Genomic DNA, 20,912 nt, shown 5'->3' with positions numbered 1-20,912 from the left:
GCTAATGTGCGCATCCACGCATTTATTCGTGTTGTTCAGTATAAGCAATGCGCTGTCGGTTAAACAATCGAAACAACCCAGTTACATGCTTCCGCTGTGGGTTTCCGATGCGAGCTAATGACTCAGCCCGGAGTCGCGGAGCTTCAGCGACGATCCGAAACAATACAAGTATTGTGTGTGCGAAGCGTGGAACGTAGTACATAGAATACAGAGTGTGTGTGCTGCGTAATCAGGTGCGTTGGTTCGTATATTGCAAGCATAGTCTTAGGCATTTTATATCATCGCTAAGAAAGATTTGAATGAAATTGTTATAACTGTAAAATCGCCAATTTATTTAAACTCGCAAAAAATTAACAAAACTGGACAGCAGGATATTTTTACAAAGGGGTTAAATTTAACTTAGAATGTAGAAGTTTTGATAAAAGCAGGGGAAACTTTCAGTTTAGCATTGCAACCTATCTTTATTAAGTTTAGATTCCGTCGGTCGTTATTAGACTCAGGTTTAAATAAGGGTTGTTTTCACTTGTATAATGAATGTAAGGTGGATCAGCCTTGCCTGCCTTGTGCTGGTATTTGCGGCTTACCAAATCGAAGGTGAGTATACCTTTATGAGATAAAGCCTAATATAATGCTGGGTGGGGAAAGACGGGACACCTTTTCATTTTACTTCCTCGTCCTATTCAGTAGTAAACAAAAAACATTCAAAGAATTATAAAAACGTATCCTCGCAACTTCCATATATAGGATCGTTGTTAATTGTTGCTTAAAACAGGATCAGGATACTTGGATAATATGTGCTGAAGGTGTCCCGTCCTTCCCCACTCTACTATATAAGTAGCGTCGTTTATTCAGAACGTATTTTATTTTTAGCTGTCTTTAGGCTAGTTTTAATATTTTATTTTCTTACAACATTTCATTTAATTCATAAAATGACAAATGTTAATTTGCTCATTTGTTTAAAATATTTTTCAATCTTCGCTACCGTAATTAAAAAAACAAATCTAATTTGTTATTGTTATAAATATAAGTGATGGTATATAAGAGACACACTTTACGCAACACGCCGTTATCCTTTTTAACGAGAGCAAATTTGTTTACAGCACAGCAAATCACTTGTGCCCCTAATAATGGGGGTTGTTCACACACTTGTCTATTCCGTGGAACTGGAAACCGAACGTGTGGTTGTCCGTGTGGCTTGGCTCTGGACTCTAGTTTGACTAACTGTGTACCCAGCAACCCATGCAACGTGGATCTGTATATTCTCATCGATGTCTCAATGAACACCGATCCTATTGCCTGTATTCTTAATACCGCATTCACAAACTGGCTTGTAAGTTATAAATAATGTTTAGCGCCGCAAGTGGTATATAAAAACGTAGTTTATTAAAGGTGTTTTGTCCGCTATCCGGGAAGACTTCATCAGGTAATCATGAAAATACAGTAGTAAAGTTTTGTACCAGATGAGCCGCTAAAAAATACTTACATTAGGCTCGGTAGCAGAAGTAACATACGATGTAGCTTGTATGCGTGGGAGGTTTTATTCCAGGGTACCTCGGGGGTATATATTAGTATGGGGCAAAGTACTATAGCATCTAAATCTTATATTTCTCAAACCTATTTTCTGTGTCATTTGGTAGTAAACAAGGAACATTGAAAGAATTATAAAACCGTATCCTCACGACTCCCTTGGACCGTTGTTAATTGCTTAAAACACGATCAGGATATTTAGATATTATGTGCTAAAGGTATCCGATCTTCATCCACCCTACTATACGTAAACTAGCTATTATGTTATCCTGCCTTCGGCCGGGATAAAAGTTATACAAATGGAAATTTTAAACAGCTTTCTTTTGTTACAGACTTGGCGAAACAACGTTGTCGGTGTACTAAATTCATTTGTAGCTGACGATGCGGGCTCGACGTACCAAGTCGGAGTACAAACTTTTTCTTCAGGCTTCCCAACCACCATTAATCTGTAATTATTTTTAGTCTATGAAATGCTTTGATAATATAATAATAATAACGTTATTTGTGTCTTCGATTACGGTAGCGACGATTCAGAAACCGTAAACGAAACGACACGATACCCCATGTCCCGTATTTTCCCCATCCTACCATATAGCGATAAAACGAGAGTTTCTAAAACAGTCTAATATGGGTAAAACAGATTTAAATTTAATTGGACGAAAGGAGCGTCGTCGCTACACATAGCATACAAACTACGAGCCACCTGCTACCATGCATAATATAAATATTCTTTCAATCTACTATAAAAAAGTAGTCTATTTCCGACGTTAAGTCTCGCCTGATAGCAAACAAAGCGACCGAAATACACTATGTTTTTTCATACCAGATGAGACGTTGGAAGATTATTTATATTGTGTATGGTAGCAGATGTAACATAATTTATATTTAATTAAAACCACCCCTTATCTTACTACAGCCAGGAATTTACCAGCGGTATTTCTCAGGTACAACGATACGAACCTTCAGCCAGCCATAACTACATTAAGTACCACAGCAACCCCAACGTGTACAGCTCTAGGAGAGTTTATCAGCCAAATCACGTTTGCGGTCGAGAGTTTTCCATCACTCACAAATTTCCAATACAGAGGTCCTGGTGTACGAAGAGACCCCATGACAACATCTCGTATCGGTGAGCTAATGCAGTAGGATTGGGAAAGCTGGGACGACTTTCAATTTTGTTCTCGTCCCATTTGGTAGTAAAGGAAGAAAAAATATAAAACTGTATCATCATGACTTCTATTGACCTTTGGTAATTGTTTAAAACACGATCAGGATATTTGGGTATTATGTTCTAAAGTAGTCCCATCTTCTCCCACCCTACTATATCTATTCTATTACGCATAACGCAGGTCTAAATAGTCCGCTGCAAGCAATTCTAAATGAGGCTTAAATGTAAAAGCGTACAGTTTATTTAAAACAAAATTGTTTCAAAAGTCCTTAAAAAAATATTCAAAATTATGTCAAAAGTTAGTATATACTGTGGGGAAAGATAGGACACCTTTATCACATAATATTCTTACTATCCTGATCGTGTTTTGAACAATTAACAACGTTCTATGGAAGTCGCGAGATGCGGTTTATAATTCTTTGAGCGTTCTTTGTCTACTATCAAATGGGACGAGAAAATAAAATGAAAGAGTGTCTCATCTTCCCCCACCCTACTATATATCCAACGTTACACTTACGATATTAACTGTGTAGATGCAAATCAGACACCAATAAAGTAACCTTATTATAATAAAATCCAAGGAATATCGTTATCACCACACAAACAGAAAACCACTGATTTTGTAGAATAAGAACCCGGCGCAGTGGCATAGTGGTTATAGCGCGCCTGCCTGTAACCCAGAGGTAATGAGTTCAAGGCTCGACGCTGCTACTATTGTGGGCGTATGTGTCCTTGGGCAAGACACTTAACGATAATTGCTCCAACCCAGTGGTCACTAATGGGTTGTCCAGATAATCCATACATAAAAAAATCAAAAAAAATATTCACTCACAAAGTAACATATATGGTAACTCGTAAGCTGGCACGAGGTGTTAAACCCGTGTGATAACGACTGTCGTTTTCCGGCCTCGCGAGAATAAAGTAAGTTAGATCCATTCATTCAAGAAATAAGCTGTGTATTATGCAGCGTATTTAACGTATTTGACATTTTTCGTTACTTGCTGTTTGGATACGTACGAATACCTCTATTTTACAGGTAAATAATAAGTAACTAATCTTTAACTATTTAAAACAGCAATGGTTTTAAATGCTGGACCCGGGGGTACTAACGTAGCTGCGATAAGTGCCCGTTTACCGACAATCATGTCTCAGATGGATGATATTTTGGTTGTAACTTCGAAAAACATTGCCGATAACACTCAATCTGCATTAAACGAAGATATTAGCAGGTTCATATTGCATTTCAATGCGACAATAAAGCTTGTATGTTCTTTAATATTTCATTAACTTCCACAACTTATTGTATGTTATTGTAAACTGGGTTTAACAGCTACACTTTTTTAACAGCTACACGGCCGTCGTTTTGTTGCCAATTCCCTTCTGTGCTTAGCTTTAACCAGTTGGATCTTTATTACCGTACTCGTATAACCTAACATGGTAGGGTGGGAGAAAGATGAAACACCTTTTGCACATAATATCCAAATATCCTGTTCTTCGAATGTTCTTTGTTTACAACTGAACGAGACGAGAAAATAGGGTTAAAAGGTGTCCAATCTTCCCCACCCTACTGTATCATTTAAGTTATAAATGTTATGTATGACCGATGAGATTTTCAGGCTTGCTGCGTGTGGGAGCACTGCTGCCGCTTGTGGCGATGTGTTTTATTTTGACTCCCCTAACTCTGATGGCCTGGCAGTCAGTGGAGCAAACCTTAAGTCAAAGATGAACACAAGCGCGTGTTTGGCAAGGCGGGGAGGCGGTAAGTAAACCTAACAAACTGCAATAAATTCCTGTTATAACACGGGTGTTCTGTTCCATAGTTACGGCCTATAAAAAATGCGTTTTTATATTGGACAGATGTTTTGACAATTTTATGTGACGTATGCACATACCCACAATAGGACTCACGTCGAGCCTCGAACCCATTATAAGTCAGCCCCAGAGGCAGACATCTATAACCGCTTTGCAGTGACGCGTTATCACAGCCTAATTAATCATTACATTTTATCTTTGATCGAAATAGACTTCTGAACCAGAGAGCGTAACGGTCGTGTTATTCTTCGATATTTTGTGAACTTGTTCTTACGTGTTATTACTACATGCGCTTTATCGTTACATCCCATCTTACGTAAGCCTATCTAAATCATTTTATTTTTCGCCAGCCACTCCTGTTGTTACTACCGACTGTGGGCAGACGTTTACAGCCACCATACCGAAGTGCCTACTCAACGGTCTTACCCTCTCGGACCTCTCTTTATCGGACCCTTTGTGTACAATTACCGGCGTTGAGTCCGGAAGCAACTACATTGTTAGCATCCCGTTCATCGGTTGCGGCATAACAACATCGGTAATTGCATTATTATTGAAACGTCAAGGCTGTGGGTTACATGGGACACCGTTAGCAGAAAATATCTCACATTTTCTGATCGTTTTTTAACAAAGCTATTTTAGGGTCGCGGTGATATAGGGTTGTTTAACTCTGTAAATATATATAGTAGGGTGGGGGAAGATGGGACAATTTTAGCACTCATAATATCTAAATATCCGGATCGTGTTTTAAACAATTAACAACGGTCTATGGAAGTCGTGGGGATACGGTTTTGTAATTCTTTGAATGTTTCGTGTTTACTACCAAATGGAACGAGAAAATAGAACGAATAGGTGTCCCATCTCCCCCCACCCTACTATACCGTCTTACCCAACTCTACTAGCGAAGTTTTAGCTAACCAGTAATTTATCTTTCAGGCGTTTGTTGACAGCAGCGGAAATCCTAAGACCAATTTCACACAAATTATCCAAACCCGAAACATCTCTGCCAACCAAGTATTACCTAGTTTCAGTACAAAAGTACAATGCCACTACGCGGCTTACGTGGAACCTCCAGCCGTCGTGACATTAAACAAAAGCTTCAACGGGACAGCAGCCTCGGGGAGCACTTTCCAACTTGAAACATTAGCATTTAAAGACAGCTCATACACAACACGTTACATGTCAACAGACTGTGTAAGTCTGTATTTCAATTTGATCAACTTAAGAGTGGTTGCATTTTACGTATATAGTGAGGAGTAGCCTTAGATATGGCCTATTCATATTTTTAACAAAGCTCCTTTAGAGTCGTGAGGACGCGGTTAATACTTGTGTAGATATTCTTTGTTTGTTACCAAATGACACAATCTTACCTCAATTATTATACAGTGAGGGGGGAGGGGAGATGGGACACCTTATTATTCTATTTTCTCGTCTCATTTGGTAGAAAACAAAGAACAATCAAAGTAGCTATTATAAAACCGTATTCTTACAACTCCAATGGACCGTTGTTAATTGTGTTAAACACGATCAATATATTTGGATATTTAAAAGTGACCCATCTTTCCCCACCTTACTATTTGATTTTAAAGCAAAAACCGGCGATTATACTGTATTAGCTAACGTGAGACAAGAATGAATGTCGCTATATTTAAAAAAGGTTGATCTTACTCAAACCGCTTACGAGTAACAACATAAATTATAATATAGTAGGGTGGGGGAAGATGGGACACCTTTAATACATAATATCCAAATAGCCTGATCGTGTTTTAAACAATTAACAACGGTCTGTGGAAGTCGTGAGGATACGGTTTTATAATTCTTTGAATGTTCTTTGTTTACTACGAAATAGAAAGAGAAAACTAAACGAAAAGGTGTCCCATCTTCCCCTAGCCTACTATATAATACTGTGGAGTAAGATGGGATATAACTTTAGTGTCTGTTTTCTGGTTTCATCGTTTGAACAATTAACAACGCTGCTAGAAAAGCCACCTATCTTACTATGCCTAATGGGACAACAGTAGGGAATTTTTTAAATCTTATCCTAACGTAATGCTTTGGTTTAGATACCCGTAGACACGAGCGTTTATTTGCGAGCATCAGCTGCCCTATCATCGGTGTTAACGCTTAAAGTATGGAGCATGCACGCAACGCCATCAGCAAATGAGAATGATGCTCAATCTTACCCCATGATAACTGCCGGGTGCGCAGTGGATAGTTCGGTGGTTATCCTACCGAGTGCAAGCAACGAAGTGAAGATCAAATACAACATGTTTGAGTTTTCTTCAACAGCGACCGCATCGGTGAGTATACTGCTTCAACCCTGTGGTCACCATAAATGGGTAGTCCAAATTATCAACCACACATAAAAAAACTCTCAAAATAATCACTCACAAAGTAACCCCGATTTATTTCAATAGAACGCCAACAAGTTACCGGTTTATCTTCACCTATCTTTTAGCCTGTGTGTGGTGAACGATACGAGTGCCGCGTGCACACAAACTTGTACACAGCAGCCTGGTCGTCGCAAGCGTTCACTTGCAGACGTAAAAGTATCCCGAGTGAAGACTCTTGGACCATTTAAAGGTACGATTGTAATCTAACCAAGTATCTGGGTGAGGCACGGCGTAGTAGAGATATCTCTAGTAGCCTACGCTGTGGGTGAGGTAGGATGGTCCATGTTATCGGTCTAAATTTGCTTGTTGTAAGCAAAAAAAACATCCAAAGTATTCTCAAGACTCCCACAGACCGCTGTTGTTGATTGTTTAAAACAGGATCAGGATGCTTGAATGTCAAGGTGTACCGTCTTCCCCCAACCTCTGTAAGCATATAATATTGCGACTGTAAAACAGCGTCGTCAAACTGTTTAAAACACGATTAGGAAACAAGGGATATAAATTGAAGGTCCCATTTTACATTCGGTGTATACTATAATATATATTATATAGGCTACGTGTTAATACTTCATTGCACTTTAGTTGGAAGCAACAAGCAAGGGCCATTGAATGAGAACTTCAGCCCTACACACGTTTTGATCAGGCGTGGGCAGATCAACCACGGGTATTTGAACAACGTAACACTCCTGTAAGTTTGTACACATATTTCGTTTGTAGCAGCATTTAATTATGCTATGTATTTAGGATGATGGCAATTTTCGCTGTTTTCGTGATAGAGGTAATTCGTGTTCGACGTTCAAAGCTCCAGAAAATGAAGGAAACTAAAATAGGTAAATATATAGAGCAAAATGCTTCATACACGCTACTGCAGTAGGCCTATACCTCTAACCATTTCTTTAGCTCTTACAGAAGAGGTGGTGTTACAACCGAATGAAGAGAAGGTTGACCTCAGTAAAGAGTGATTCTAACTCGTAGTTCTTACCAAAAAAGCTGATTTGTACATAGCAACTAAGTTAATGGACCGTCAAGTGCCTTTACTACAACAGCATGAATAATTAAAAGTCTCCAAAACGGATCTGGCCTTTAGGTCTTGTTTAGCAATAGTCACAAAGAATCGTCATGTAATCGGAATACACGTATAAGTAATTAAAAACGTGTGATGATATTTCCATTTTCCGTCGAGTTTAGATCTGTAAGGACAAGGGTTTTGGTAATTACATATCACAGTAAATGATAACCGATATCCAAACTTACCTGTTCTATAATTTCTTGTTCCATAGCTTTTAGGTATTTTAAATGGATGACCATTTCAGTACTATCTTTATAGTCTATTAGTTTCTAGTCTATCAATTTAAATTTAAACTGACTATCTATATTCAAAAGGCTGTCTGTGACTGACTACCAACATCATATACTCTCGCCAAACCGTACTAAAGTAAAAGCTATATATAGAAATACGAAGTACCGTTATAACTATAGCAGTTAACATATTATATCATATTATACGGACAAGGCTTATAATTGCGGTAGCAAAGTCTAATGCAATTTTCAAATATGGCGGTAGTAATCGAAATAAAAAGTAGTACAGTATGCTGTAATACATTCTGTATACTTACTGTGTTATTTAAATATTTACCTGCTGGAAGTTCTAGCTCTTCCTCAGGGCAACAGGGGTCTCAAATGTCAGCACTTGTTTCAAAACTGCAAGGCCTAAATGGAAGCTTGAATGCCAGTGTAACTCCTAATGCACGTGCACCCTGCGCATCGGTTAATTGCGCAGTTTCAACTTTTGGATTGCGCAACATTTCAAGTTCAATATCCATACTTTAATGGGATATCCCCACAACGCAGACTAAAAAATAAACATAAATTACAGCTGGGCCAACAAGCATAATTTTTTATGCAAAATATAAATGTTCATATCCGAGTTCCGCGAAAAATAAAGGTTTTTTGATTTTAAATTCGGATTCCCATTAATTTTAATCTCCAGAGTCCCCGAAAATAAACAAAATATTCGTACACGTAATTTCGCGGCAAAGCAAAGTTGTTTACCAAAAATTCCAGTGAGTTAGGTGTTTCGTCATGCGGTTTTATTAATCCAATAGCTTTTATATAGGTTATAATGTCCTTAAAATGAGATCTGTGTCTTTCGTTGACCATCTTAAAATAAAAGTCAATGGTAAGGTGGGGCAAGGATGTATCGCACTCGGTGACGTTGACGGAGATGGTTGCAGTGAACTTGTTGTTGCAGATGACGGTATTTTGCTTGTTTTTTTATTTTATAGTTTGTATTATGGTGCTGGTAAAGAACTCCAATACGTTATCTGACCGCTAATCGTAACTACTAACCCATATAACCACCAAACCCAAAACTACCAACATGGCAACATCTAACAATTTCCACCAACCTGAATGAATGAATGAATGAATGTAACTTACTTTATCCTCGCGTGGCCGGAAAACGACAGTCTTTATCACACGGGTTTAACACCTCGTGCCAGCTTATAAGTTATCATGTATGTTACTTTGTGGGTAATTATTTTTTTGGATTTTTTTTATTTTTTATTTATGTCTGATATTTTAGACAACCCATTAGGGACCACTGGGTTGGAGCAATTGCCGTTAAATGTCTTGCCCAAGGACACATACGCCCACAATAGTAGCAGCGTCGAGCCTTGAACCCATTACCTCTGGGTTACTGGCAGGCGCGCTAACCACTATACCATGGCGCCGGACAACCTAATCTATGATGAATGGGAGAATTCTTGATTAGTGTCTAATAGAGTCATTGTCAGCTTTACAGAAACAATTGCCCACAAATTTACATGCATGGTAACTTGTAAGTGGTCACAATATGTGTGAAACAGATCACAGCTGTGGTATTAATTTGTAACAACTATTGTTGCCCAACAAAATTAAAATAAGTTAGTGTCATTTATTTATCGGTACCTGTTTTATATAAATACATAATATTACATACCACATCTTATATTGTTTATTTTCATATCTTCGCTACTGTAATCAAAGAAACAAGTAAAGTTATTATTTTATTTTTATAGGGGGTCATGTGCAAGTTTTTAAGGGTGATTCCACAAAGCCATGTTGGGAGTCGTCTGATTTCGGTGACATTACGTGCTTGACAATAGCAGATTTATGTAACGAAGGGAAGAATTGTGTTGCTGTGTTTACCATTGATGGAGCCTTTTCAATACTTGATTTCAACAAATCGTAATTATATCCGTTTTCTTGGTACATGTAATTTGAATAAAGTATGGCTTTTTTGTTGTGTATGTTCAATGTTTTGTTCATTTTTAAACTGGTTTTGTGTTTTTTATACAAAATTTAAAATGCAAAACACATTTTAAATTTAAAATAGTTGTTCTAAATTGTGTAGTTAGTTCAGCATGTAAAAATACTTGACAAATTGAATATAAAACTGACTTAACTCAAAGGCTGTTTGCGCATTTTTAAAGAGTAACAGAGTTATAAAAACTACACCCTGCCTGTGCTATGTTTATTCTAATATATTGTTTTTATTCTCTCATACCACAGGCTTGATGCACCTATTATTCACTCTGATCATGTCATACCAAACATAATGAATGTGCTTGTATCAGATTTGGATAGTGATCAATTAAATGAGCTAATAGCTTGCCATAGTGACCACTGTGTATCTGCATACAGGTAAATACACTACTGTATTCACTATTCATATTCAAATATATATTTTTCGTTAGTATGCCCCTTTAAGAGTTCCCCAACATACCTTGCATTTTGTAATTATTCTTTACTATGCATTTTTAGGTGGAATTCAAAACATAAACGCTTCACAATCCTTCAAAGGTGGACACTGCGTCAATTAGTTGGCAACATCAGTATACATGTTAGTTCTGATGAAGGAGTTCCCTCTATAATTGTTTCCCAACCTGGCTGCTCATACGCTGTACTTTCCATAAACTGGGTAAAAGCATGTTTGCTTCGAACTTATAATGTTCCTTTTGGATATTGGGCCAATTCTGGCCCAAACATAGGATCCATGGCATGTCTCACTCACTTACTGCAAGACCCCACTCACATAGAATAGAAAGGCTAGTATTAATCACTACTGTGGCTCCGCTTTGGGAAAGCAACAGGATTCCGCATCTGGTGAGCGTCATGAGGTAGAACACCCTGTGTGTTGAGATAATAGGCCATCTTTGGGTCTAAATCTCTGGTTCAAGGGCATTTCTATAGGACCTTATTCTGCTTACCTATACAGAATACAATACAACTTGCATGTGCCTTTTCTCCTAATGTAATATAATGTCATTTACAGAACCAGTCTGAGGCAGTTAAAACTGGTCCCAATATATCAGAGAGCACCGTAACATATACTCCACTGTCAAGGTTTGTACATATAGATGTTCCATGTTCATAACGTTATAATAATTATGTAATGACTGAAATGTATAAGCTTATTCCAATTTTTTTCCAACTGTAAGTGTACCTGTTGATTCTTGTGTAAGGAAATATAGTTAGGATCTGGTGCAATAAAAGCATAGAAGACAAAAATCAAGTCCAACCAAATGTATAATAAAAAAATATATTTCGCCTGAATGGCATTGTCAGTCTCTTATTCAAATTGAATCAATTTATATATTTTTTGTGTTGTCAAGTCAGTCTCGATCACAAAACCCAACCATCACGTGTCAAATTCTTGGTGACATCACCAAATCTTCATCAAGCCCTGCTGGTTATTTCGCTTTATGTACACTAGATGGCACACTGAAGCTAATGGAGGAAGATAAGATACTCTGGTCTTTACAGGTTGGTAATACGAGCGGCGCCGTGGCAAAGTGGAGACACTTAATGACTATTGCTTTAATGCAGGGTCACTATTGGGTTGTCTAAATTATCAGCCATACGTAACACATGGTGACTTGTAAGCGGGCACAAGGTGTTTGAATTAGAACACCCGTGTTACATTCATGCTACTTTGCTTATTAAAAGTCTTTTTAACTTTATTTAATATTTATATATACTTCGCATGTGTAACTTAAGACTTATTGTAAACGGTAATGTTTAAATAAGTTCGTCCTGTTTTTTCTTTTTTTTTTTAAATTCCAACTTACCCTATTTTTCATGTTATTGTTAATAGGTTAAAAATCTGTTTACCATTTAGGTGTTGTTTTTAATCATATATATTGCCTATCTATTGTTCAGTTTACCATTTTTCCCACTTAACAGGTAGACCATCAGTTGTTTGCATTATACAAACTCGATATTCTTGGCGATAATAGAGAAGAAGTTATTGTATGCGCATGGGATGGACAAACTTATATTGTAGATCACGACAGAAATGTCGTTCGATATCAATTCCTGGACAATGTACAGGTGTGTCATAGTTTCATGATGAATTATAAAAATTGAGATTTAGCTACTGCAGTGTTTCTGTGTGACCCCTTGTCCCCATGGTCTATGGCCTTTGGTTAGCACACCTGCTTGTAGCCTAGATGATACTGGTTTAAGGCTTGAAGCTACCATGTAGGGGTGTATCTGTATGTCCGTGGGAAGACATCTAATGGAAATTGCTCGAAACGGGCGATTGCTCAGAAGCTGTCAGCAATATATTAAAAATTCCTGTTGTTATTTATTTGATACTTGCAAATTAAGAAACCATTTTAAATTAAGAATGGACAGTTTTTACAACTTTTTGAATTATATTTTTAGATTGCCCAGCAACTTAAGTATCAATTTATCTAATTCTGCTGATAACTGCTTTAATTCTAATGATCAAGAAGCCAAAGTTATAGAATTTTACTTTGATAAATTTCTTTCACAGGCATTCTGTGCCGGAAGCTTCTCCATTGATTCCAAGCAAAATCGGCCATGTTTCGTTTACTCTGATTTCCACAATCATGTGTGGTTGTATTATGATGTTAAACTGCCGTTCCTTAAAGCTACTGATCTTCTTACTTTTGCTGAATCAGACCAGGAGATGAGTCGGTTATTCTTAAAACTAGGAGCAACTACTATAGAGGTGGGCATTTGGTACTTAAGGTAGATGTTATGTAGGTTCTAAGCCCTATATTGAAAAATGCCCCCCCCCCCTTTATCTTTATTAAAAAATCGTTATTCAAATATCATTGAGTTTAAAAAAGCATGCGGTTTTAAAACGAGTAGACAAGGATGAAAATCAGTTTTACTTCCCCTCCCCCAGAATAACTTTGGATTTGTCCACTTCTGGATCAGGGCAATTTAATAATTATTATGGTAAACTTACAAGATTAAATCTCCCCCTTTTATAGTAACTAACTAAAGTGATACCCAGACTGTTAGCAGCGGCGAAAACACAAAGTTTTCCCTTATTATTAAAATGTAGAAGTAGTAAAATGAATTGAATTTACCACGCAATAGATTAAGATTTGTTCAGCGCTTGGTAACTAATAATGGTTATGGTAAACTTAAATGTTGTTAAATATATCTTAAGGAGAAACGGTCATTGCTAAAGAAGTGTGGCTCAACCATCTTGGATCAAGTAAAACTAAATTCAAATAATGACAAGGATTTAAATTCCCAATATAGTAAAGATACATGGTTATAAATAATTTGCCCAATATGGACCCATTTTATTTGGGTGATGGATCAACCCTGGCTGAGTCTTGGTTCTTATGGTATGCTTCTATGATAATATGTATAAAAAACCATGTTAGTAGTTTTTTTTCTAGGATTCTGTATAATATTATTCATTTCTTTCGCTCCATGCTAAAGTAAATCTTACATTTATTGAATGAGTTTTATCAGTTTTGCCCTTTAGTTAATATTCAATGATTTTTGAAGTCTTGATTGTTTTTGTATTGATTACATTTTGCAAGGGGGTCTAATTATTTTTATTGAAGAAATGTACATATTAGAAACTATACAGTGATTAGTTTAGTGAAGTGTTAAAATTGAATTAAAACTAGGACATTGTAACCGCATAAATGACAAAGCACATAAATTACATGGTGATTTATAATTGAAGAAAAATAATGATTTAAACCCGTGGTGTTAAAGTGATGTTCAGAGGTTTTGAAGATCGAAGGATGAGATCCGCTTGCTTCTTGAGGTCCTCTTCCTTTTCATGAGAAACCAAGGAGAACCTCCGTAAGATCTGGGCCAAGATAACTTTTTCCTCCATCATTGCAAACTTTTGCCCAACACAGTTGCGAGGGCCTGCAGAGAACGGAATGTAAGCATAAGGGTGACGACCGACACAATTTTCAGCTGTAAAGCGATCCGGATCAAATTTTTCTGCATCTGGCCACACAGCAGGATTGCGGTGCATGCTTTCAATGAACAAAGCCACTTGTGTGCCAACAGGTATGACATGGTCGGCAATAACGCATTCCTCTGTGGTCACTCTGCCAATAAATGGAACAGATGGATATAACCTCAATGACTCCTTAATGACTCTTTCCAAGTAGGAAAGCTTCTGAAGCTGTGAATTGCTGATCACTCCTTCCTTATCATCATGAAACACAGAATCGATTTCTTCATGGAGTTTTTCTTGTATATCTGGATAACGACCGATGAGATAAACAGTCCATGTCATAGCAGCAGCAGTTGTGTCATGACCTTCAAACATAAAAGTATCCACTTCCTCTTGGATATCGTTGAGCGAAAGACTTTTTCCGTCTTCTGTTTCGGCGTGTAAAAGAACATCAAGAAATGCCAATCTTCGTGGGTTCTGTGATTAAATACATGGAAGAATTACACAAGCCTCACTGCCATTTTTATACACAGTACCTCTATTTCTTTCTTTCCTTTCCCCTGAGCTCGTTCAGTTATCACATTTCTTGTAAAACCGTGCAGTGTGCGGAGAATGGTGTCATGCTCTATGCCGAGCTTTGATCTTGAAAACACAGCGTCCCACCACAATGCTGGTGTCCTCTGGCGAAACTGGACCAAATCAGATATTCTGCAAAACATGGGTTTATTTATATTTTTCTGTGAACTTCTGTTAGTTTTTACCATCTTATCAATAGTGGGAAACCAAGTTACAATTTTCATACTGAATCAATGTTTTCTAGGCAATCATTACTAGCATGTCTATTAACCAACCTGTATAATGCTTTAACATATTCAGAATCTTGATGGTCCTGTGCGTTGACTGATTGTCCCATTGCTGTTTCACAAATGATGTCAAGCGCACACATTGTTATTGCTTTTCCAACATAAATTTTAGACCCAGATGCTATACTGGCATCCAGCTTGTCTACCATTTTCTTGGACTGTTCATTCATAACTTCTAAGAACTCCTGTAGGATGTTAAAATGGAAGCTGGGAGTGATCAGTCTTCTTCTTTGTTTCCATTTTTCCCCGCCAGAAGTAAGCAAACCAGTCCCAAGCCATGGGTGAACAAAGGTGTACACAAATGACTTTTCTATGTGTTTTGAACTTCGTAAAATCACCTCTGCAGCTTCTGGGTGTACCACACCTATAAGAGGAATTGGCCCAAGCCACAAAACTGCTATCTTTTCTACAGCCTCTGTCATAACCCAATTTAGCGTTCCAGTAATAAACACAAACAGCTCTTCTGCACTTTTAGGAAACAGGTAGCTATGACCAACAAGAGGATACGCAGTTTCCATAATGGTTGGAAGCTTGTTGATTAGTTGCCGTTTCCGAAATTGCTCTTTGATTTTCTTCCAATAAACCGCAATGGTAACTGCTAGGGCACCGATCAATATAAACAACGTTAACGCCATCTTCGTTTGCTCTGTAATAGGAAATAATATAAGAACTATACTTTCCTCCTATATACATATATAAGAACAACACTTTCCGTCTATATAACAGAATAATATAAGAACAACAATCTCTGGTTGTATAATAATGTACGTGACAATTACCTCTACGTTTATTGTATAACGTGATTATATTTCATGTTATTTAAACGGTTGAAAAGAGTAATACATGCGTATGTAATCGTCACCGCTCGTGACTCACAAGACATGACGATTTCTAATGCTTACAGTTCTATTAAACAGCAGAAAAACAACACTCACTTACCTGCCGTGCAGTCACGTCAATATTTGCAAGGAAATGAGTTTCCGGGTCGACACCGTTCGCTGCAAATTCAACGGACTTTGGTCCATGGCTGTTTACAGGCGTCGCGCAGGTGATCGGAGTCGCACGGGTCGGATTGCGGTCAGAAAGTGTCGACCGCACGTTTACAAGATGAAAAAACGTTTTGCAAAACGTTTATGAGTGTCGTGTCTGACTCCTGAAACGTAATTGGCATTTAGTAATTCTTTTGTAAGTAACTGCCTCGTATTTTACTAAGCACAAAATTTAGCGTATGTTATCATATATTTATGATATAGCCCGCCACCCTGTGTTAGTAAATCCATGGCGACTACAGTAAACAATTTCTACAAACTTGCAAGTGCATTTGTTTTGCGTATGTTTAAGCATGAGTTCTCCATTAAATAGTCTTAGTAAGCACAAGAAACATGGTTTAAACAACGCAAGAAACTTTGGGTGAGTATGTGCATTTATTTTTTACTTTATAAGACGCTGTAACATCGATCTATCTATATATATAATAACTTTAAGTTTTTTTATATATAAATAACGTTTATTTTGTCTATATACCTATAAACAACAACAGCACGGACGCATCACCAAACCAATAATATTTTTATCATAGAAAACGGCCAATGCCATTTCGTACACCAGACCTTGAAGATTCCTTATTAAATGATGTAACATCAAGCATGGTGTCACCAAACAGTTACTTGAATAGTTTTAGTTCAGTTACATCATCATATGACTCAACTGTTGAAGGAATAACCCCAAGAAAATTACTACAGGCTTCGCAGAGAGCATCACCAATGCTAAATCCACTCGGAAATGTTGGCCATTCAAATAAGAAAGGTTTTTGGCTCTTTATTTTCTTTATTTGTTCTTCTGTTACATTTTTGTTTATTTGTAGACTGTAGAAATGAAAAATGTAAACCATGCTCTTTAGGCTTTATGCAACCATATATATATATATTACATGGAGCTATACAGAGAATACGGAAAATTTTTTCTGCTAGGAGGCGATGACAAATTCGTTTCTCTATTCTATGGGGAGCAGTTAGTTTCACGGTTTATACACATAAGATATAAACCCCTAACCTCTAACCCCCAACTCGTCAAACAAAAAAAAAAATCCGTCTTTGTATAGTCCCATGTATATATATTATAATTAAAAGTAGAATTCTTTTTTTTTATATTATGACTTATTACTTTGTTTTGTCATAAAAGATATGCAATAATATTGAAAGGCAAGGATTTGATTACAATTTTACTAGCTATGCCACAAGCACCAAATGATATGGAGTTGTTGTCCACTATGATGAAACGAATCACACAGCTGGAAAAACAAGTGGCTTTCTACAGCAAGGAGGTTGTGGAAAAAGACACAAGAATTAAGGTAACTACCTAAACAATAATGGAAAATGAGAACACTAAAAATACCTAGGCTGTGATTTCTCACAGCATAATTGGACAACAAAAAATAGAATGTTTAAATCTGGACAATAATAAAAAGTAGAATGTTAGTTTACGCTGTGATTCTGTACTACTAAGGGTTAGGATAACTTTTTACATTATCTGCATGTAAACAAAGGTGTGGAAGTAATGGCAGAAAAAAATCTGTTTCTTTTCAGTCTGGCCTAGTGCAAAATATAGATTAAGAACTACCATTGTTTTCACATCACCGGCAAAAATTCCCTTAAATTAACAGTTGTTGTTTGGTAGATACTTGAAGATAAACTAGCTCTGTTTAAAAACAAAGAATCAAAGGAAAGTGATGAACCTGGCAAAGTTGCACAACTAGAGATGAAGTGCCTTCAACTGCAACAGGAAATCTATGAGATGGAGGTTTTTTTATTTGTCTCAATTTCTTACTGTATTGCTTTCTTAATATGATCATTAAGGGCATGTGTTTTTCGGCTTGGCACTTAACAGTAACTACTGAGTTGTGCAAATTGTCTGCCATACAGGAAAAATACAAAACAATCACCTACAAAGTTGCACAGTGCAAGAGATGTAATAATATGTCATCTATTGTCATCCATGGTACAACTTATTGAGTAACATGTTGTGTTTCAAGTTTTATTTCAATTAGCCTGTGCTAGTTGGGATAATGAGATTTTAAACCTAATGAAGTGGAATTTGTTTTTGGCACAGTGACTTGTAGCTTACTAGCTTTGCACTTCCCTAGCTTTTCATGCTTTATAAATAATTCTTATGTTATAATTTAGGCATTTTTGGCGGACTATGGAATGATCTGGGTTGGTGAAAAATCAAATCCAAATTCCAAGGAATATTTAGAAAATGATGACGATAGCGTTCCTGTTGCCACGGTGACTGATGGTTCATGGGCACAAGGTAAAACTATTTTTAGGTTGTTTGAATACATAGTTTTTCCTGTTTGCATCTTGTGGTTACATTCATTCATTCATTCTTTGTATTGACCTCCGTTTTTGCCTATTTTATGTCCTTTATCCATTTTTGATGAATATGATTTAAATATCAAATTTGTAAAAACAGAAAAAATGTCTGTTAAGCTATACTGTAGATATATCTTTCTTTGTAGACCCACCTCCTGAAAACTTTAAAGTGGAGTACGATTTAGTTTTAAGAAATATACAAGAATTAAACATCATTGCTGGAGATGGTCAAGCTGATATTGTTAAAACAAAAGGTGGTGCAAAACTGCAGGTTTGTTTCCACTATTGAAATTTAAATTATTGGACCTAGTGCTGCAAAATTACAATATAGGTAAAACTACAGGTTTAAATTCTATAATGATTTTTTAGACATGTTCAAAATGGTATCTATTATAAATAATTTTTTAGGTCATGGAATAAATTAAGAAATTTTAAAGAATTGTGCTGCAAAATAATAAACTGGTAAAACTACAGGTTTAAATATCCTAATAATTTTTTATTTATACCTATTTAAAATTGTACCTGTTATTTGATATAATTTTTTTAATTGTTAAGTCACAGAATAAATTGAGATATATTGTAGGCCCAGAAGACTGTACCACTTATACTTTACGCGAATGGTATCATGTTGTTTAATGGGCCATTTCGCCCACTGTCTGATGTTACAACACAAAGGTGCTTATGTGACATCACAGATGGGTATTTCCCAAGTGAACTACAGGAAAGATATCCTGATGGAGTTCCTATACAGGTGAACCACTGTTGTTGTGTTGCATTTAATTGAAAAGAATACAATTTAGCTTAAGGTCTGGTGAAAAAAAATTGTTGGTTTAACCAGGTGGTCTGATTAGCGGGCTGACTGTATATAAATTCATCAGGGAATGGGATGACATCTTCCTGGATGGCGGACAAAATGTCCAAAATACATTCTGTTTTTTATACCAGATGTGCCATTAAAAATTATTCAAAACATGTTCTCCTTCAGGTTACTGATAAACGTCATATAAAATTCAAAGATGCAAGAAAAGCTCAGATATTTCCTGGCATCGGTCGATCTTTATTGGACAAGGATAACATTGCAAAGACATCAACACAAATTCTTCATAAAGAAGATTTGGTTTCTAAACAAACTAATACTGGAACGTCCTCACCTGATGGTTAGACATGAATATTTAATAAAAAATAATAATATTAATAAAAAACTAAAAAAGAACATTTTTTTTGAAAAATATTCGAACCAAGTGATACATTATGTTGCCTAAATGCCTATTACCCTATTTTTTTAGTTGAATAACAGTGATGATAATAGTTAATATTAGCAGATTAGCATATGCCCATTAACGTGTAAATATAATGTATATTACAGATCTATAATAATTAATATTAGTATATACTTGCACGGATAATATTAGTTAATATTAGGATATATAAATTATTATCATTTAAATATAATGTATTTAAGAATGTATTTAGTTTACAATATAAAGATAAGTATTTTATTAATATAATGTATATTAACACAGATCTAGAAGAATCAAGTGAACTACCTGGTTTAAGAATGTCCGTTGAACAATTTCTTGATAAAGTTCCCAAAAGTGTTATTCGTGGTGGTAAGGTAGTGGATATAAGGTCCTCACTGAAGGAGAGTTTGACTGACAGTACAAAGGGAAAAGTAACTACTGAGATAGTGGAAACAGAAGCTGTTAAAAACATGCAGCACAGGTTGGGTTTTTCACTTAAGTATATTTGAATGTGCTGCCTAAAATATACCTGCTAATCAGTTTTCCTGTTTTTCAAGTTGTAGACTTATGGTCCTATCGTCCCTTTTTTATGAAAATCAACTCTAAGAATTGTTGCAAATGGCATTGGTAAAAGCTTAATAGTTAACAATGAATATAAATCTCTCTGTGTAATTTACTATCAAAGCACGCCATAAGTAAGTATTGATATTAAATATTTATTTCAGAATGGAGATTCCACAGCAAGAAAGGCCAGTTAGTGCTAGAGACGTCACCACCATCCGTGTAAAATCAGAAGATGGTTCAAAAATATTCATTTTAAAACTGAAATTTTCGGACACAATTCAAGACCTGCGAAACTACATAAAAAAGCAGAGGTTTGAATTAAAAAGTTTTTTTTTTTATTTGTGTAACACTTGTTTTTTTACAGACCTCGACACAGAGAACCCTATGATATATTATCAACTTTTCCGAACAAAAAGCACTCTGACTTGAAGAAGACAATGCAAGACTCTGGTCTTGTTCCAAATGCAACCCTGTTTTTAAAACGAAAGTAGCATCTCTTTTTAAGTTGGTTATCCCATGTGTTTTGGGGAAATTACTACCAACTATTTTGTTATTTTTACGTATTCATTTATGATGGTTTACCTGGTACTTTCGTAGTATTGTCACATTCTGTAATAAAAGGTGCAATCACTGTATAACAAATGTAGAGGGCTTGCACAAAAGTACAAACAAGGAATTTTTTTCAAAGGGTATATTCTATGATTTCCTATTGTTACAAGGGTAAAATAAACCCTTTTAAAGTGGG

General features: G+C 36.3%; 4 protein-coding genes across 4 annotated transcripts; 3 read left to right on the top strand and 1 right to left on the bottom strand.

The window, feature by feature from the left end:
- The first annotated feature begins 293 nt into the window (after positions 1-293).
- LOC149740793 (uncharacterized) lies at positions 294-8,050 on the top strand. The gene is made up of 13 exons (XM_089872718.1): positions 294-594; positions 1,101-1,330; positions 1,860-1,975; positions 2,472-2,656; positions 3,771-3,924; positions 4,312-4,454; positions 4,858-5,042; positions 5,441-5,698; positions 6,568-6,804; positions 6,922-7,087; positions 7,480-7,585; positions 7,642-7,727; positions 7,798-8,050. The coding sequence occupies exons 1-13, from the start codon at positions 531-533 to the stop codon at positions 7,857-7,859; spliced, it is 1,992 nt and encodes a 663-aa protein (XP_089728844.1). The 5' UTR covers positions 294-530; the 3' UTR covers positions 7,860-8,050.
- Positions 8,051-8,939: 889 nt separating this feature from the next.
- On the top strand, positions 8,940-13,754 carry LOC149740792 (KICSTOR complex protein ITFG2-like). The gene is made up of 9 exons (XM_089872733.1): positions 8,940-9,154; positions 9,957-10,125; positions 10,450-10,581; positions 10,702-10,858; positions 11,213-11,283; positions 11,553-11,703; positions 12,124-12,270; positions 12,719-12,916; positions 13,367-13,754. The coding sequence occupies exons 1-9, from the start codon at positions 9,031-9,033 to the stop codon at positions 13,478-13,480; spliced, it is 1,263 nt and encodes a 420-aa protein (XP_089728859.1). The 5' UTR covers positions 8,940-9,030; the 3' UTR covers positions 13,481-13,754.
- On the bottom strand, positions 13,708-16,150 carry LOC149740791 (cytochrome P450 4V2-like). The gene is made up of 4 exons (XM_089872727.1): positions 15,931-16,150; positions 14,980-15,637; positions 14,665-14,836; positions 13,708-14,605 (listed from the first exon to the last, which is right to left on the bottom strand). Exons 2-4 carry the CDS (start codon positions 15,624-15,626, stop codon positions 13,913-13,915), a joined length of 1,512 nt encoding a protein of 503 aa, XP_089728853.1. The 5' UTR covers positions 15,627-15,637; positions 15,931-16,150; the 3' UTR covers positions 13,708-13,912.
- A 42-nt stretch (positions 16,151-16,192) lies between these two features.
- On the top strand, positions 16,193-20,809 carry LOC149740790 (UBX domain-containing protein 11-like). Its single transcript, XM_089872724.1, has 11 exons — positions 16,193-16,401; positions 16,571-16,797; positions 17,220-17,341; positions 17,668-17,790; positions 18,174-18,300; positions 18,509-18,633; positions 18,946-19,113; positions 19,348-19,519; positions 19,886-20,084; positions 20,329-20,478; positions 20,532-20,809. The coding sequence occupies exons 1-11, from the start codon at positions 16,334-16,336 to the stop codon at positions 20,656-20,658; spliced, it is 1,608 nt and encodes a 535-aa protein (XP_089728850.1). The 5' UTR covers positions 16,193-16,333; the 3' UTR covers positions 20,659-20,809.
- Positions 20,810-20,912: the final 103 nt, after the last annotated feature.

The sequence above is a fragment of the Ciona robusta genome, chromosome 2, assembly GCF_009617815.1.
Source record: "Ciona robusta chromosome 2, ASM961781v2".
Lineage (NCBI taxonomy): Eukaryota > Metazoa > Chordata > Ascidiacea > Phlebobranchia > Cionidae > Ciona > Ciona robusta.
This window is presented reverse-complemented; position numbering and strand designations above follow the sequence as displayed.

Excerpts from the sequence above, each read along its gene's own strand:
- LOC149740790 (XM_089872724.1), top strand. The coding sequence starts at position 16,334 with ATGAGTTCTCCATTAAATAGTCTTAGTAAGCACAAGAAACATGGTTTA. Across the intron at positions 17,342-17,667 it reads AAAAAGACACAAGAATTAAG|ATACTTGAAGATAAACTAGC; the intron begins GTAACTACCTAA and ends GTTGTTTGGTAG. Across the intron at positions 17,791-18,173 it reads AGGAAATCTATGAGATGGAG|GCATTTTTGGCGGACTATGG; the intron begins GTTTTTTTATTT and ends GTTATAATTTAG.
- LOC149740793 (XM_089872718.1), top strand. The coding sequence starts at position 531 with ATGAATGTAAGGTGGATCAGCCTTGCCTGCCTTGTGCTGGTATTTGCG. Across the intron at positions 1,976-2,471 it reads TTCCCAACCACCATTAATCT|GTACAACGATACGAACCTTC; the intron begins GTAATTATTTTT and ends GGTATTTCTCAG. Across the intron at positions 7,728-7,797 it reads AATGAAGGAAACTAAAATAG|CTCTTACAGAAGAGGTGGTG; the intron begins GTAAATATATAG and ends CCATTTCTTTAG.
- LOC149740791 (XM_089872727.1), bottom strand. The coding sequence starts at position 15,626 with ATGGCGTTAACGTTGTTTATATTGATCGGTGCCCTAGCAGTTACCATT. Across the intron at positions 14,837-14,979 it reads TATGTTAAAGCATTATACAG|AATATCTGATTTGGTCCAGT; the intron begins GTTGGTTAATAG and ends CATGTTTTGCAG. Across the intron at positions 14,606-14,664 it reads AAGGAAAGAAAGAAATAGAG|AACCCACGAAGATTGGCATT; the intron begins GTACTGTGTATA and ends ATTTAATCACAG.
- LOC149740792 (XM_089872733.1), top strand. The coding sequence starts at position 9,031 with ATGAGATCTGTGTCTTTCGTTGACCATCTTAAAATAAAAGTCAATGGT. Across the intron at positions 10,582-10,701 it reads CACTGTGTATCTGCATACAG|GTGGAATTCAAAACATAAAC; the intron begins GTAAATACACTA and ends ATGCATTTTTAG. Across the intron at positions 12,271-12,718 it reads AATTCCTGGACAATGTACAG|GCATTCTGTGCCGGAAGCTT; the intron begins GTGTGTCATAGT and ends TTTCTTTCACAG.